The 15,527-nt window shown below is 39.0% G+C and overlaps 1 protein-coding gene across 1 annotated transcript in view; it reads left to right on the top strand.

Annotated features, from left to right (window-relative positions):
- Positions 1-15,527, top strand: part of SERPINE2 (serpin peptidase inhibitor, clade E (nexin, plasminogen activator inhibitor type 1), member 2) — a 47,680-nt gene that overhangs the window by 21,207 nt on the left and 10,946 nt on the right. The window contains exons 3-6 of the mRNA XM_015417632.1: positions 1,142-1,369; positions 3,893-4,090; positions 13,303-13,501; positions 13,614-13,714. Of these exons, the coding sequence (XP_015273118.1) occupies positions 1,142-1,369; positions 3,893-4,090; positions 13,303-13,501; positions 13,614-13,714 (726 nt within the window). The remainder of the gene's footprint in view (positions 1-1,141; positions 1,370-3,892; positions 4,091-13,302; positions 13,502-13,613; positions 13,715-15,527) is intronic.

Consider the following 15,527-nt stretch of genomic DNA (forward strand, 5'->3'; position numbering starts at 1 on the left):
CTCTAATACATGCCCTCAGATGTCATTCAATAAAACGTCTTGGTGTTTAGTGGCAAATGAAACTGTTAGCCCATTTGTTTGGCTCTCATATAGCTTTGGATTCTTCTGTATCAACCTATATAGCGGGGGGGGGGGAGAGAAAGAGAGAGAGAGAGGGAGAGAGAGAGATCTCTTGCTTCTGTCAGGCTGTGTTCCTGATATTGGCAGGCATCAGAGTTTCATTCCCCAGCTTGAGCCTCTCTTCTGACAGGGGCTTAATAGACCTTGTTGCCTCTTTTTGTCCTGCTGAGGTATTATTCAAATGCAACCGTGGCTTCTGAGCATGTTTCAGGATGCTTGCACTATACCAAATGTCGTTCACTATGGCCTTCGCCTTCTAAAAAGTGAGCATTCCTTAGGCATGCCATGAGAATTCTGCCATCTTGCTTGTTTTTCCGTTTTGTTTTTAAGATACATTATCTATGCTGGTTCCGTCTCTAAACCCCAAAGACCTGGATATTGGAATTCCATTAGTTTTATTTAAACCATGTGCCAGCCTCTCAGCACACTGAAATTCTGTTTTCCCTTAAGTATATTAATATAACTCAGGAAAAACAGCAACCTGTGTTTGTGAGCCAGCTTTACCACCAGTTTGAGGATCTTTGTCTAGATCTTCATTGACAACACACTAAGCTGCTGACCCCACTGGCAGTGTTCTGGACGCTGCTAAGAGCCTGTGTAGTTCCATGGCCAAGGTGGTTGGGAAATGTTCACTTGTAATTTGGTGACTTGCCCAAGGGCATCTGTCGCTGCTGCAGTTTCCAATCTGTGAAGTGTGTGCAGTTCTGGGGGCTGGATGCTGGGAAAGTGGCTGTAGTGGAAGACCACGTCATAAGACGTTTTCCCAAGTTTGAGCATGTATTTTATACTTAGTGTCTTTGTTCAGGAGATATAGTCTTTGCCTTAAAGTAAACGACTTGAAACCAGGTTTCATTAGCCTAATTGGAGCGTCTGTGTTAAAAGTGTTTTGGATCACAGCTTAATCTCGCTTTCTGTACCCGAAATTCAATTTTGCTCTTTTCATGCTTGCTTTTGCATGTTTTAGAAGGTACTGTTAATCTTTATTCATTTTAAAAAGGGTCTGTATTTGTCTTTCAAATAGGAGTTGGTAAAGTACTACGGAAGATAAACAAGGCTATAGTATCCAAGAAGAATAAAGATGTTGTGACAGTTGCAAACGCAGTCTTTGCAAAAAGTGGCTTGAAAATGGAAGTGCCCTTTGTTTCGCGGAACAATGATGTGTTTCAGTGCGGTGTCAAGAGTGTGGACTTCATGGATCCAAGTGCTGCCTGTGACACTGTCAACCAGTGGGTAAAAAACGAAACTAAGGGTATGTGATAACAGATACATTGACTATTATCTTTTGTTACCCATGCATTTTCTGTTCTTCCTTCTAATTTGTTAAACACCCTTTTCTTCCATGTAGCTGGAATTTAGAGTGTAAATGGACTTGCCTCTTCTTATAAGGCACTAGTATGTTGACTGTTTATGTGTTTCTCATTCCTCCCCTGCTCTTACTTCAGGCTCTGCTTCCTGGCCTACCTACTCACTCTTTTTTCTCCTTGCTTGGACTCCTGCCTGATCATGCTGGCTGCTTAGCCCCTTGCCACCTGGTTCTTCCTCCTGCTTATCCCCCCTCCCAGCCCTGTTTCCAGTTTCCAGGATCATGTACCCACCCCTGGTCTTATTGGTGTCCACTCACTACCACTGCTTTCTCTGCTTTTCCTTCCGCACACCCTGTGGGCTCTGCTTCTTTCTTTCCCCACCTCTTCTTAACATTAGCTGCCTTTTCTCACCATTCCCTACGGTGTCTTTTCTCTCCAGTCTTTCTTTTGTCCCACATGCTTATCTCTGTGTCAGACATCATTTCTCTCCCTGCTTCCTCCCCTCTTGCTCTGATGTCCACACAAGATGGGGACTTCAGTAATACAGGTTTCCCAGAAAATCTGAAACTCTAGTTGAGATTGTGGCACTTTTAAGAATCTCTGGTTTACTTACTTTTTCCTCCCTTCTGGGAATTTTTCTGGGTTTGTAGAAACAACTACCCTGTCCCTGGTTGGCCCCATTGTGTGGATTTTTTAATCTGCATAATATGGAATTGCTGTAAAGCTGCCTTAGATATAGACTTCTACTGCTCGTTTTCTTGCTTTTCCTTTTGTGTTGTTTTAATCCTAATGATATGAAAGTTCAAATGTTGAAAACAGAAGCATATGGATATATTTGGCATGTGCTTGTTGTATATTGATGTTTTGGGGAATTTTAACATTTCTGGAACCCGGTTGGCATGTTGGATAATTGTGACTTGTATTGATTATTCTACAAATGTGTTTTGATAACTAATTACCATACTATTTTAAATATGTAAGATCAGTTTGTAAAATGTAGAACTAATAAAAGTCTTACTTTAAGACCTGGGAGCCCCTTGATTACATTCTCCTGTATGTGAGGACATGGTAACTTCATGAAATGATTCCAGATAAGGGAATATTAATGGAGAGAGGAAAGGGGGTTAATGTACAATTGCACATTTTTAGTGTATAAATTAATCTGTGGATTAAATTTTACATCTCTCATAACTGAAATTATGTCCCAATTTGTCTTAAGCGCCACAAAAACTCCATTCCTATCACCACTTGCTTCAGTATAAAGTTTCTGTTTTGCCTGTGCATTTAAAATCACTTCCTTTTTAATGAATCTCTTATGGTTCTCTTGTGGTAGTATGTGTGACACATCTATATTTTTGGGGGAACCAGGTTTATTTTAAACTATAAACCTTCCCCTCAGTTACCAGGTGTTCTAAAGGTAGCTTTGAGTTCACTGCTGTGGGGTAAGTTTAGTGGTGAGTAAATAGAATATGGAGTTCTCTGAGGCAGGAATTGTATATTAACAACACAGAATATGTATTTATTTAAAAGTTGGTTTCAAACAGGGCTTTTTTCTGGGGGAACACGCTGGAACAGAGTTTCAGAACCTCTTCAACAAAATTCTTTTTAAAATGTATAAAAGTTCATGAGTTTTCAGTATACAGATTGAAAATTTCATTTCCCTCTTGAGAGTTCCGGCACCTTTAAAAAACAACAACAACCCTGGTTTCAAAGAACAGATAAACAGCACAGGTCTCCAGGTAGACAAAGGAGAAACATGGCTGATGCATGTGAACTTAAACTAGTCATGGCTTCAGAGTAGTTTGCATTTGCTTTAATACTTGCAGGCAGAGACAGGCTTTTACTGACTAGCCACTAGACTGGATCCTAACACACACACACACACACACACAGGATTCTACCCACACCAGCCTGCCCTTTCCCAAGAGTCAGACAAAATGGTACGAGATCTGCCCCTGGAGACAGACCTAGCAATCGGGTACTCTGTTCTCTCTGAGAGAGAGAGCCAAACCACCTGGCCACACTACCAAGCAGAGCTACCCTTCACCTGTCTGCTTGTTTCCTGAGCCAGACCTGAGCTCTCACTGCTCTCTCCCTGAGGCAGAACTGAACTCAGCTCTTCCTGTGTTTTCCTGCTAATATCCCATTCCCTTTCTCAAAAGTGATTGGATGCTGGAGCAGGACTCCCATAGGCTCAAGTGGGTGGCTGTTTTCCCCTTTAGTGTCGTGGGGAAGCAGGAACAAAACCTTCCCATGGCAAAGGTCTAAATTATTTTGTCTTGAAGCTTTGTTGAAATCCAGCATGGTTGTTCTCCATAACTCTGTTAGCTTTGTAATCTTGTTTCACATTTGATTTAATGTGATTTGGTATTGAAGTATGTGTTACTTCTTTTTGTTCCCTTTTCTCTTCGTGCTTAATTTGTTTTTTGTGATCCATAATGTTTTGCTTTTTCCTCTGTTTTATGCAGGCATGATCAGTGGGGTCTTATCACCAGATGCGATCGATAGTGCTTTAACCAGACTGGTGTTGGTGAATGCAATATACTTCAAGGGACTGTGGAAATCACGTTTTCAGCCAGAAAATACAAAAAAGCGCACATTTAATGGAGCTGATGGAAAGGCTTACCAAATACCTATGTTGGCTCAGCTGTCTGTGTTCCGATGTGGTATGCTCAAAACTTTTGTGACTTTCAGAATTATAAAAAGCATTTTCTTTTGCCTAGAATTCTCTTCAAAAGTTGAGGGGAAAATTAAGTAGTGCAACTGACAAAACAGTGAATTATCTTTTGCATTACTGCAATAGATCTGGCTCACTTGCTGAAAGAACTATGCATATGTTGGTCTTTTGGTCAAATGTAGGGTAAGGGGAGAGAAGGTTCTAACAGTCTTAACAGCTAGCAGACCTTTAGGATATAACATGGGGGAGATATTCTGCAGAAATGCTGAGTTTTCTCCTTCCTCTGTGTGTTCCATCATGGATTACAGACCCCCTTTTTTTAAATTACATTTTATTAAATTTGGGGGGGGTTTATAGGGATAGGGGTAGGAAAGAAAACAAAGATAATAAGTCTTTTTTTTTTTTTGGTAAACAAATTTTTATTTTCTTAGGAACATAACATATAAGATTAAATCATTCAGTCCATTGTTTACCTCATTCCCTTCCTCCCCTCCCTCCAGTGGCTTCCCGCAATGCTTCTCCCCCTTCTTACAAATTTCATTATATCATTAACACATCATTTGTTATCATCCAACCTCAAGATAACATCATTTGACTTAATATTGATCTAAACATATTAAGTTTTGTTTTACATCCCAGTTCTTTTCCAGATATATTTTAAAGTCATTCCATTCTTGAAAAAACACGTTGTCTTCTTGATTATTCAACTTTTTTGTAATTTTATCCATTTCTGCCATGAACAGAACTTTTTGTATCCAGTCTTCGATTTCTGGTACTTTCTCAGTCTTCCAAAATTGTGCATAAATCATCCTCGCTGTTGTAATAAGGTACCAGAATAAAGTCCTTTTAGTCGAGTTAACTTCTTCCATTTTTAGTCCCAAAAGCAGAATTTCAGGCGCTTTCTTGAAAGAGCACTTAAGTATTTTTTGCATTTCTTTGTGGACTTTTGTCCAAAAGAGTGTAGCTTTTTCACAAGTCCACCACATATGGTAAAATGAGCCCTCATGTTTTTTACATTTCCAACATTTATTTGACATATTCTGGTTCATATTTGCAATTTTCTTTGGGGTCATATACCACCTATACATCATTTTGTAACAATTCTCTCTAACATTGGTACAGGGTGATATTTTAATAGCATTTTTCCACAAATATTCCCAGGTTTCTATGTCAATTTCCTTATTCATATTTATTGCCCATTTTAACATTTGCTCTTTCACAGTCTCATCTTCTGTATACCATTTTAACAACACTTTATACATTTTAGAGATATCTTTTCCCCCTCCACTCTCCCATACCTTTTCCATTTCATTTTTTTCCTCTCTAAAACCATAATTTCTTTTGTCTGACCTAAAAAGGTCAGAGATCTGCATGTATTTCAACCATTCATATTCATATTCAATTTCATTCTGCTTTTTCATTACCCATTCTGTTCCCTCTTTTTTTATTATGTCTTTATACAGCAACCAATCTTTGTCTCTACGTCTTGAGTAAGATGTTAACACTTCCACTGGTACAATCCAAAGTGGCCTTACATCACCAAAATATTTTTTATATCTCATCCATACCACAAATAATGCTTTTCTTACCACATGATGCTTAAAAAAGCTATCCATTTTTGTTTTGTCATACCATAAATATGCATGCCAACCAAATCTACAATCATGACCTTCTAACCCCAATAGCTTATCATTTTCTAATTTCACCCATTGCTTCAACCAGGTCATACAAACCGCTTCATAATATAATCTGAGATTTGGTAGCTGTAGTCCACCTCTGTCCTTGGCATCACAAAGTATTTTCATCTTAATTCTCGGTTTCTTGCCTGCCCAAACAAACTTTGATAGTTCTTGTTGCCACCTTTGCAGCAAATCTGTCTTACTAAGTATTGGTATTGTTTGGAACAGGAACATCAAACGTGGTAGGACATTCATTTTTATAACTGAAATTCTTCCCATCAGTGACAAGTTCATTTTGTCCCATTTCTTAAAGTCTTGGGTTAACTTAGCCCATAGTTTTTCATAATTGTTCTTATATAAGTCTATATTCTTTGCAGTTAACTCAATGCCTAAGTATTTCGTCTTCTTTACCACTTCACATTGTACCAAATTTTGTAGTTCCACTTGTTTTTGTTTCGTCATATTTTTGCAAATAAGCTTCGTTTTATTCTTGTTTACATAAAATCCTGCCAATTCTCCAAAATCTTTTATTTTTTGAAATAGTAACGGTAACTCTTCCGTCGGGTTTTCCACAATAAACATTACGTCATCTGCAAAAGCACGGTATTTATATTTAAAACCTTTATGTGTCAAACCCTTAATCTCTTGATCTTGTTGTATTTTTTGTAAAAGTACCTCCAACACCCAAATGAACAATAGCGGTGACAAGGGACAACCCTGCCGAGTACCTTTCTGTACCTTGAAGCTATCGGTCAATTCTTTATTTACATTCAGTGTAGCTCTTTGTTCCGAATAGATAGCTTCAATACAATTTCTGAACTGTTGTCCCGTATCAATTTTTTCCATCATCTGTAACATAAACTTCCAATTAAGATTGTCAAATGCTTTTTCCGCATCCACAAACAAAAAAGTTACCTCTTTTTCAGGGTGCTTTTCATAGTATTCCACTGCGTCCATTACTATTCTTACATTATCTCGAATTTGTCTTTTTGGCAGAAAGCCCGCTTGATCTTCTGAAATCACTGTTTGTAAGTAGTTTTTCACTCTTTCTGCAATAATTTTTGCAAAGATCTTATAGTCATTATTTAGGAGAGAAATTGGCCTGTAGTTCTTTACATTCGTTAGTTCTTGGCCTTCCTTTGGTATCAATGAAATGATTGCCTCTTTCCATGAGTCTGGCACTTTCTTGCACATCCGTATGTCGTTGGATAAAGCTTCCAGGGCCGGGACAAGTTCCTCTTTCATTTTTTTATAAAACTTCGCGGTAAATCCGTCCGGCCCTGGCGCCTTCCCCAACTTCGCTTCTTCAATTGCCTTCCTCACTTCCTCTGTTTGGATTGGCCCATTTAGTAAATCTTTAAACTCTTTGCTTATTTTGGATAGTGGAATCTCTTCTAAATATCTTTCAATCTTCTCAAGATCAATTCTATTTGCTTGAAACAATTTAGCATAATACTTGAAGAAACTTCTCTTTATACCATTAGGGTCAACGAATTCTTTTCCTTCTTCTATAATTTTGGTTATCATTCTTCTTTCTTTTCTTGCTTTGAGTTGCCAAGCTAGATATTTCCCCGGTTTATTCGCCCCTTCAAAAGATTTCTGTTGTAACTTCTTTAAATTCCAATAAAGCTCTTGGTTCAAAAAATCATTCAGCTGTTCTTTCAGCAACTGTAGTTCTCTAATAATCTTCTTTTTCCCCGGTTTCTTCTTCAGTTCTTTTTCTTTTTGGGCTATTTGTTCCAATACTTCCACTTGCCTTTGAAGTTTTTCCTTCTTTTGCTTCACATTTTGTGAGATGAGAATCCCTCTCATCACAGCTTTGTAAGCGTCCCACACTACCTGTATTGAAGTCTCTTTATTCAGATTTTGTTGGAAATATTGTTTTGTTTCTTCTTTTAACATTTCCATAACACCTTTTTTATCCAACAAATCTTCATTTATTCTCCAAAGAAAGGATTTATTCCTTTCAGTAGAGGTCCACAAAACAGGGTTGTGATCCGAGTTACATCTAGGCAGGATTTCTATTTTTTGTGTTTTCATTGACAATTCTTCTGACATCCAAATCATATCAATTCTGGAAAAAGAGCAATGTCTATTGGAATAAAAAGTAAAATCTTTCTGCGTTGGGTTCCATTTCCTCCACACATCTTCTAGTTTTTCCTGTTTGACTAGTTCAAAAAAGTTCTTTGGCAATTTTCCACTAATTTCGTTGCCTTTTTGTGATTGTCTATCCAGCCGATCTATAGTTCCATTAAAGTCTCCGGCCAAAATAACTTGATCATAAGTTTGTCCTTGTAGGTGTTCAGTTAAGTCCTTAAAGAACTTTTCTTTTGCTCCATTGGGTGCGTATATATTGACCACCAGTGTCTTTTTCTGTTGAATCATCACTTCCACACCCACATATCTTCCTTCCAAATCTTTGAAAATTTCTTTAGGTTGTAAATCCTTTTTCACATATATCACCACACCTTTTTTCTTATTTAAGGCCGAGGAATAAAATTCTAATCCCAATTTAACATTTTTTAAATATTTGGCATCCAGTTTTCTAATATGAGTTTCTTGCAAGCATATCAAGTTACAATTTTGTTTTTGTATCCAATAATTGATTCTTTTCCTCTTGTTAGGTGAATTTAATCCATTCACGTTCCATGACAACAATTTGTAATCCATTGTAGATTCTTAATTTAAAGTTCTCCAAAGACGTCAGAATTGTCCGCCTTAAATTTATAAAAATCCGTCACCGACCTGATCTGGACTCTCCCACCTTTGTAAGTAAAGGATAAGCCTTGTGGAATTTCCCATCTGTACCTAATATTCAAAGTCCTCAGTTTATCCACCAAAGGCTTATACCTTTTTCTGTCTTGCAGTACTGCTCGGGGGAGTTCTCTCATCACCATAATCTTGTTTCCTTCCATTTCAAAAGGGACGGTGAATTGTTTCTTAAAAATATCTTCTGTAGTTGTTCTTGTTACAAATTGTACAATAACATCTCTTGGTAAATTTTTCTTTTCTGCAATTCTGGAGTTCACTCTGTATATCAAATCAAAATCAGAGTCCATTGTCCCTTCATCTTCTTCCAAATATGATGTTATTGCCTTCATCATTTCATCTCTTATATCTTCATTTTCCTTCTCTTTAATGCCCCTGAATCTCAGATGGGTTTGCATCCTTCTGAACTCCATCATTGTTTCTGATCTTCTAAATTGCTGAGTCAAAGAATCCTGTTTTTCTTCCACTTGTTGCATCTTCTCTTCCACTTCCGTAGTTTTGGTTGCATTAGCCTGAATCTCCTTTTTGACTCCTTCTATTTCTTGCTTGATTGAAGTTATCTCAGTAGTGACCAAATCTTTAATTGCCGCTATGTTCTTCTCCTGAACCTCTTCAAGTTGTTTCAGATGAATCTGAGTCTGCTTTGCCATTTGTGCCTCCAGTTGCTTTTCAATCTGTTCCCCCATCCTTTTTTCACTTTGTTCTCCCATAGCTTGTATTGCTTCCAGCATCCTTTTCTCCATTGCCTCCATGGCAGCATACATCTCTTTCTTATCCTTCTCCCTCTCTTTTGACATCTTGGGGGTTGGTGTCAGCCTAGTTGGTGTTGAATTAGTTCTTGGTCTCACTTTTGGCTTAACGTCAGGATCAGAGTCAGCTCTTTTCGGTCCTCTTCTGGTCTCCGTTTTGGTGCTTTTCCTGCGGTGCGCAAATTCACAAACAAACAGTCTCTTCTAAAGGGTAGCCTTCAATCAGCCATTCCCTTCTATTTTCGCTTTTAAAAACCCTCTAAAAGAAGTTTAAAGTCAAATTTAAAGATAATAAGTCTTCTGCATATAAATCTTCTCCACTTATCATTTCACATTACAAAATGATAGACTGAAATTTTACAGGTTTATAGCTTCTTCATATCATATTATCAAAAAATTCATATCTTTATGTTTCTTTCTTACCCAGGCATAAAAAGGACACCATAGTCAGAGGAAATCTCCTTCCATTTGCCCTTTTAGCATCAAAGTCAATCTATCCATTTCCACACTTTCCATAGTCTTCACTATTAAGTCTTGTTCAGAAGGTATTGTTGGAAGTTTTCAAAGGATTACAGCCTTAAAGCAGCAGGCCTCTGACCTGTCTGCTGATGTTTCCCAGTGCCTGGAGGCCACACATTAAGGAAACTGGGGGAATGTATGCAAAAACTCCCAGAACTAGATCATTGTGCTCCCAGCTCATTGTAGCCAAAGCCAATGAATCTTGGTTCAAACCTAGAGCTTGCTTGTATGGCTGTTCTCCTTTTGCATGCTTGAGATGATTTGTTATTTCCAAAACCACATCAAAGTGTAGTTTGCCAGTAGTACCCATGGGGTCATCATGAGTCACCTGTGACTTGACAGCACTTTACACCATCACCACCACATCCATTCTGGCAAGTTGTGGCTTGTACTTGCCCTGTGAACCAGGATTCTAAACAGCAACCAAGATAGTGTTTGGAATCCTGGTTTGCAGGGCAATTGCAAACTATAGCTTGCCAATTTGGATATAATTACAAGCTACAGAGTGCCACAAACCCTCAAATAACTAGATGACCTTGCTGCATGCAAGGAATCAGGGGATCTTGTGAGTGAACCCTAGACTAATTCTCAAGGCAAACCATTGTTTGCTGCTGTTACATCCAAGCCTGAACATATAGTTGTGCCTCTGTTGTATGTGAAGAGTATGTGGTTGTTCTGCTTCAGGCTTGGAGGCTTTTAAACAGTAGATCTAGTTCAAGAGAAATACTGTTCATCTGGATATATCCAAGTAGGCAGCCATGTTGGTTGAAGCAGTAGAACAAATTTTGAGTCTAGTGGCACCTTTAAGACCAACAAAGGTTTATTCAAGGTATGAGCTTTTGTGTGCATGCGCAGGAAGGTCTGGAAGGAGATGAATGGAGTGTAACAACAGTCACAGTTTATTACCCTTAGAAGGATACTTTTACACATCTGTCTCCTATTTTGACATATTTATTACTTTACTGTTCCCCCCAATTAAATCCAAAAAAATGGTGACCATATGAACTTAGCTTATTATTGCTGTTAAGTCTTTGCATATGTTAAAACATCTTCATTAAGTTGTATGCTTATTTGCTGTTCACCTGTGTAGAGGCATCTTCCTAGATATCTGAACTGTTAACTTCCATTTCAATGTATCTGAGGAAATGTGCATGCACACAAAAGCTCATACCTTGAATAAACTTTTGTTGGTATTAAAGGTGCAACTGGGCTCAAAATTTGTTCTAGTATTTATCTGGTTATTGGTTCAGATTTAATCTCACTGATTTGAGTTGGGTTTCCAAGAACGTGTTTTTAAGACTGCAATCATTAAAGAAGCTTGGGCAAAATCTGTTTCTTTAGAGTAATACAGTCTTTTTCATGAGAATGTATCTGGAGTGGGATCACAAGCATCTTGAACCAGAATAAGCTTGAAGTGGTAGCTATTAAAACAAATGTATACCCCTATCACTAGGTATAGATGAGAACTACAACATATGAATTTTAGATTCTAGAATAGTATCTAGAAATAGTTTTGCTATCTAACCATGGTTTAAAACAACAAATTCCTTCTGCTGTTAGTACAATCACTGTTGGAGATGGTGAGTTAAATTCTGAACAGGGTGCCAAGAGAAATAAGTTCAGGGACTTCAGCCTAGCTCTGAGAGTGCTTGCCAGCACAGGAGATCAAGCATAAGAACAGCAAAGGTCCCAGACATACGGAACCTTTGTATATCTGGGACTTCTTAGTATGGTGTCACCAGTAGTAGTTACTGGTTAAGAAAAATTAGTCACAGTGTCATAGACCACCATTGTGCAAGGCAACAAACTTTGATACCCGGCTGCCATTTCTTTCCTAGTTACTCTAAAGAAATCAACAAAAACATTATTAATTCTTTTGCAGAAGTATTACACAATTATCTTTCTGTTCTCTCGATGTAGACCAGACTCTAGCATCTTAAACTGTAATACTTTCTCGTGCAAATTTTTCCACTCTAAATTAAGGAAATAATAATTATTGCAACATAAGCAATCATTTGAAGAAAAGGAGATCCTCCTTAAATGCACAATTCAGTTGTGTTCAGAACACTAATAAATCTGTCATTCTCTTTCAGTCAGAGATCCAATACTGATGGATCTTAAGCTTCTTACAATTCTGTGGGTTTGGGATATCTACATAGCGTGCCTAGGTAGTAGTTAAATTTTGTATCTTAGAAGAAGTCTGTACTACATAACATTCTGATATTTAAAAATTCCCACCAACTAATAATTTTACAACTCTTAAATGTTTAATATTTAACACAAAGGCAATATACATGTGCTCAAAGTACCTTCACATACAATATATTGTTACCCTTACAACAGTCCTGTAAAGTAAGTGAGTATTATCCCCATATTGCATGTGGGGTGTCAGTGTGTGCAAAGAATTGTGTGTGATTCCCTCAGTGCTGCCCCCTGTTCCTTATCATAATTATGATGTGTGTGGGGGGGGGGGGCGCGATTTCTGTCAGCAGGACATGAGGCAGAGGGAAGGCTAAAACCTCCTTCCCAGCCCAAATCTAATCTAAATCCTAACCCTCTTGACCATAGCTGATTTGTAATGTTAAAACTTTGGGATTGCCCTCAGAAACTGGAAGCTTTCTCTTAGTTTAAAGCGCCTGCAGTACAAGCTGAAAAGCATTTTGTATGCAAGAAATACTTGAAATAGTTTTAGTCATTTTTTCTTCTTTCTGTTGAATGACTGCTGAAGAAAGCAGATCGATAATTAAACTAGCACAAAGTCAGTCTTAGAAGTTCTGTGTGCCCCCCACCCCCGGATGGTGATAGTGCTGAATTTTGATTTCAAACCATTACCTTTAGGCTAGGGCCAGTCTCTTTACAGTACTGGCACATATTCAGAGAGACAAAACCACCTCCTGGGTCTTTCACTTTGTCTAATGTTAATTCCTTAGATCAAAAGGAATCCCTGTAGTTTTTCTTAAAACTGCACTTAGCCAGCTTCCTTATCTTTAGGTAAAGATATCATAAGATTTGCTAACTTTGAGAGAAGTTTTATTTCCTCTAAACTGCAAGGAAAATGTTGTCTGCCTTCTTTTCTTTAAAGGCACCTTTGGAAAGGGGGGACAGTGTGTGCGCACAGGGCAAATAAAATTCTCCCGTGTGTGCCCTCCCCTGCAGCTTACTTGTCCCTATTTGTCTGTGTTTCCTCCCTGTCCCCATACTGTTGCTCACCTTTGCTGTAACCAATGCTGTCCTCCAGCCCAGAAGCTGGAGTCAAGGAGAGTGAATGGTGGCTTGGGGGAGAGAGTTGGAATGTTGCTCATCTAGGGAGTTACTGTAGGTCAGTTCTCTTCTTCCAACAACTGTGATCAAACTGGAGTGTTTGCTTACCTACTTTTAGATAACTGAGATACTAAGACATCTGTTGCTATCTCACTAGGCGACTGAAAGCTGAAGGTTTTCTTTGTATCTTGACCCATTCCATCAGTTCCTTTTCTTTTTTTTAGGCACAACAAGTACACCTAACGACTTGTGGTATAATATCATTGAATTGCCGTACCATGGCGAAAGCATCAGCATGTTGATTGCCCTGCCCACAGAAAGCACAACACCTTTGTCTGCTATTATTCCTCATATTAGCACAAAAACTATACAGAGCTGGATGGCAACCATGGTACAGAAGAGAGTGCAGGTTATTTTACCGAAGTACGTACTATTTCCTCGTTTCGTTTTTAAATAACTCTCCAAGAAACCTTCATTACAGGGCAATTTCTTTTCAGTCTTAGGTCTGATGCTGTTCTGTATTGCTTCTTTACAGGTTTACAGCAGAAACAGAAACAGATTTAAAGGAGCCTCTCAGAGAGCTTGGCATTCGAGATATGTTTGAACAGTCAAAAGCAAACTTTGCAAAAATAACGAGTGAGTTATCCTTCGGTTCTGTGACTCATCCTCTTTAGAATTAGAATTGTATGTGTTATATTTGTAAAAGTAAATAATTGGTTACTTTGAAATCGCACCATTTGTCAGTGAAGCATGTACCTGAACTTAATGACTTAAACACAGTGTCACACTGTCTTGCAATTTATGGTGAAGGATTGCATTTTGCATACCTACTGTTAAATCTATGTCAAGCACATGTAGAATCTGTTTAATACAGAGATCTAGGTTAGATATGTGATCAGGTTTCCTCATGTGCTTAACTTTCTTCAAAAACAACATGCAAGGGGAGGAAGTATTTGGATTGGTGCCCACACTGCTAGACTGGGTTTTCCCAAATAGAAACTGTCCCCTCACTGAGCAGTCATTAGCCTGATAGGCAAGGGAAAGGGCACTGGGGGAAAAGGAGGGGAAGGTGAAGAATAAATATGTATCAGCATTGCAGTCCCAGTCCAAAACTGCTTCCCCTGTGGCTGCATTTAAAGAAAATTAAAGATGTCTGGAGGTATGATCCAGCCGAGCCATGACTCTTTGGGTTTAAGCAGAGCCAGCTGCAGAGCCAGCTTCATTTCAGCACACATGCTTAGGAGTAGACAGCTATTGAACTACACATTTAGCTAGAAACAATCTTTGTTTAGCATGGGGGGGGGAGCACTTTGAAAGCTGTGCTGTCTATGCACACAATTAGATGTTTTTGATGTTGATCTCAAAACTGAATGCAGCATTTTGCAAACATTGTAGTCAAGTTTCAAATGTTTTCCCCCCTCCCCATGTAATACTGTGAAGAAGAAATGTAGTGGTATAAGGATTGTGAAGTAGTTAAACCGTGCCCATAGCAAGTTTGGGTAATTAAGAACATAAGAACATAAGAGATGCCAATGTTCCCCCTGCCCCAGCCATTCTTTAAATGTTTTAAAACAAACCTGGTTTCCCCAGGTTTGCAGAAAAATGACCCTTGCCTGTACCTGGACCCACTACATGGTTTTTTTGATCTACACATTTGTGATCCAGACACAAAATGACATGTGATGACACAAAATGACATGTGATCCAGACACATATGACATGCGGGAGTCCTGTGGGACTCACATGGGGAAGGAATCCCATCCTCCTCCCTCTGCCTTCACTCACTGCAGGCACTTCCACTCCCTTTTTGTTCCCATTGTTTCTTTCCCCTCCTCCTACCTACATATTCATCATCAGAACATCAGAGACGCCAATGTTGGATCAGGCCAAAGGCCCATCCAGTCCAACACTCTGTGTCACACAGTGGCCAGAAATACCAGTGCCATCAGGAGGTCCAGCAGTGGGGCCAGGACATTAGAAGCCCTCCCACTGTTGACCCCCCCCAAGCACCAAGAAGACAGAGCATCACTTGCCCCAGAGCCCCTAGCTATACCTTGTGGCTAATAGCCACTGATGGACCTCTGCTCCATATGCTTATCTAATTCCCTTTTGAAGCCGTCCATGCTTGTAGCACCCACCACTTCCTGTGGCAGTGAATTCCAAGTGTTAATCACTCTTTGGGTGAAGAAGGACGTCCTAGCATCACTTGCCCCAGAGTCCCTATCTATACCTTGTGGCTAATAGCCACTGATGGACTTCTGCTCCATATGCTTATCTAATTCCCTTTTGAAGCCGTCCATGCTTGTAGCTGCCACCACTTCCTGTGGCAGTGAATTCCAAGTGTTAATCACTCTTTGGGTGAAGAAGTACTTCCTTTTATCCGTTCTAACCCGACCGCTCAGCAATTTCATGGAGTGCCCACGGGTTCTTGTATTGTGAGAAAGGGAGA

This window comes from Gekko japonicus, unplaced genomic scaffold (genome assembly GCF_001447785.1).
Source record: "Gekko japonicus isolate JY-2015 unplaced genomic scaffold, Gekko_japonicus_V1.1 scaffold38, whole genome shotgun sequence".
Lineage (NCBI taxonomy): Eukaryota > Metazoa > Chordata > Lepidosauria > Squamata > Gekkonidae > Gekko > Gekko japonicus.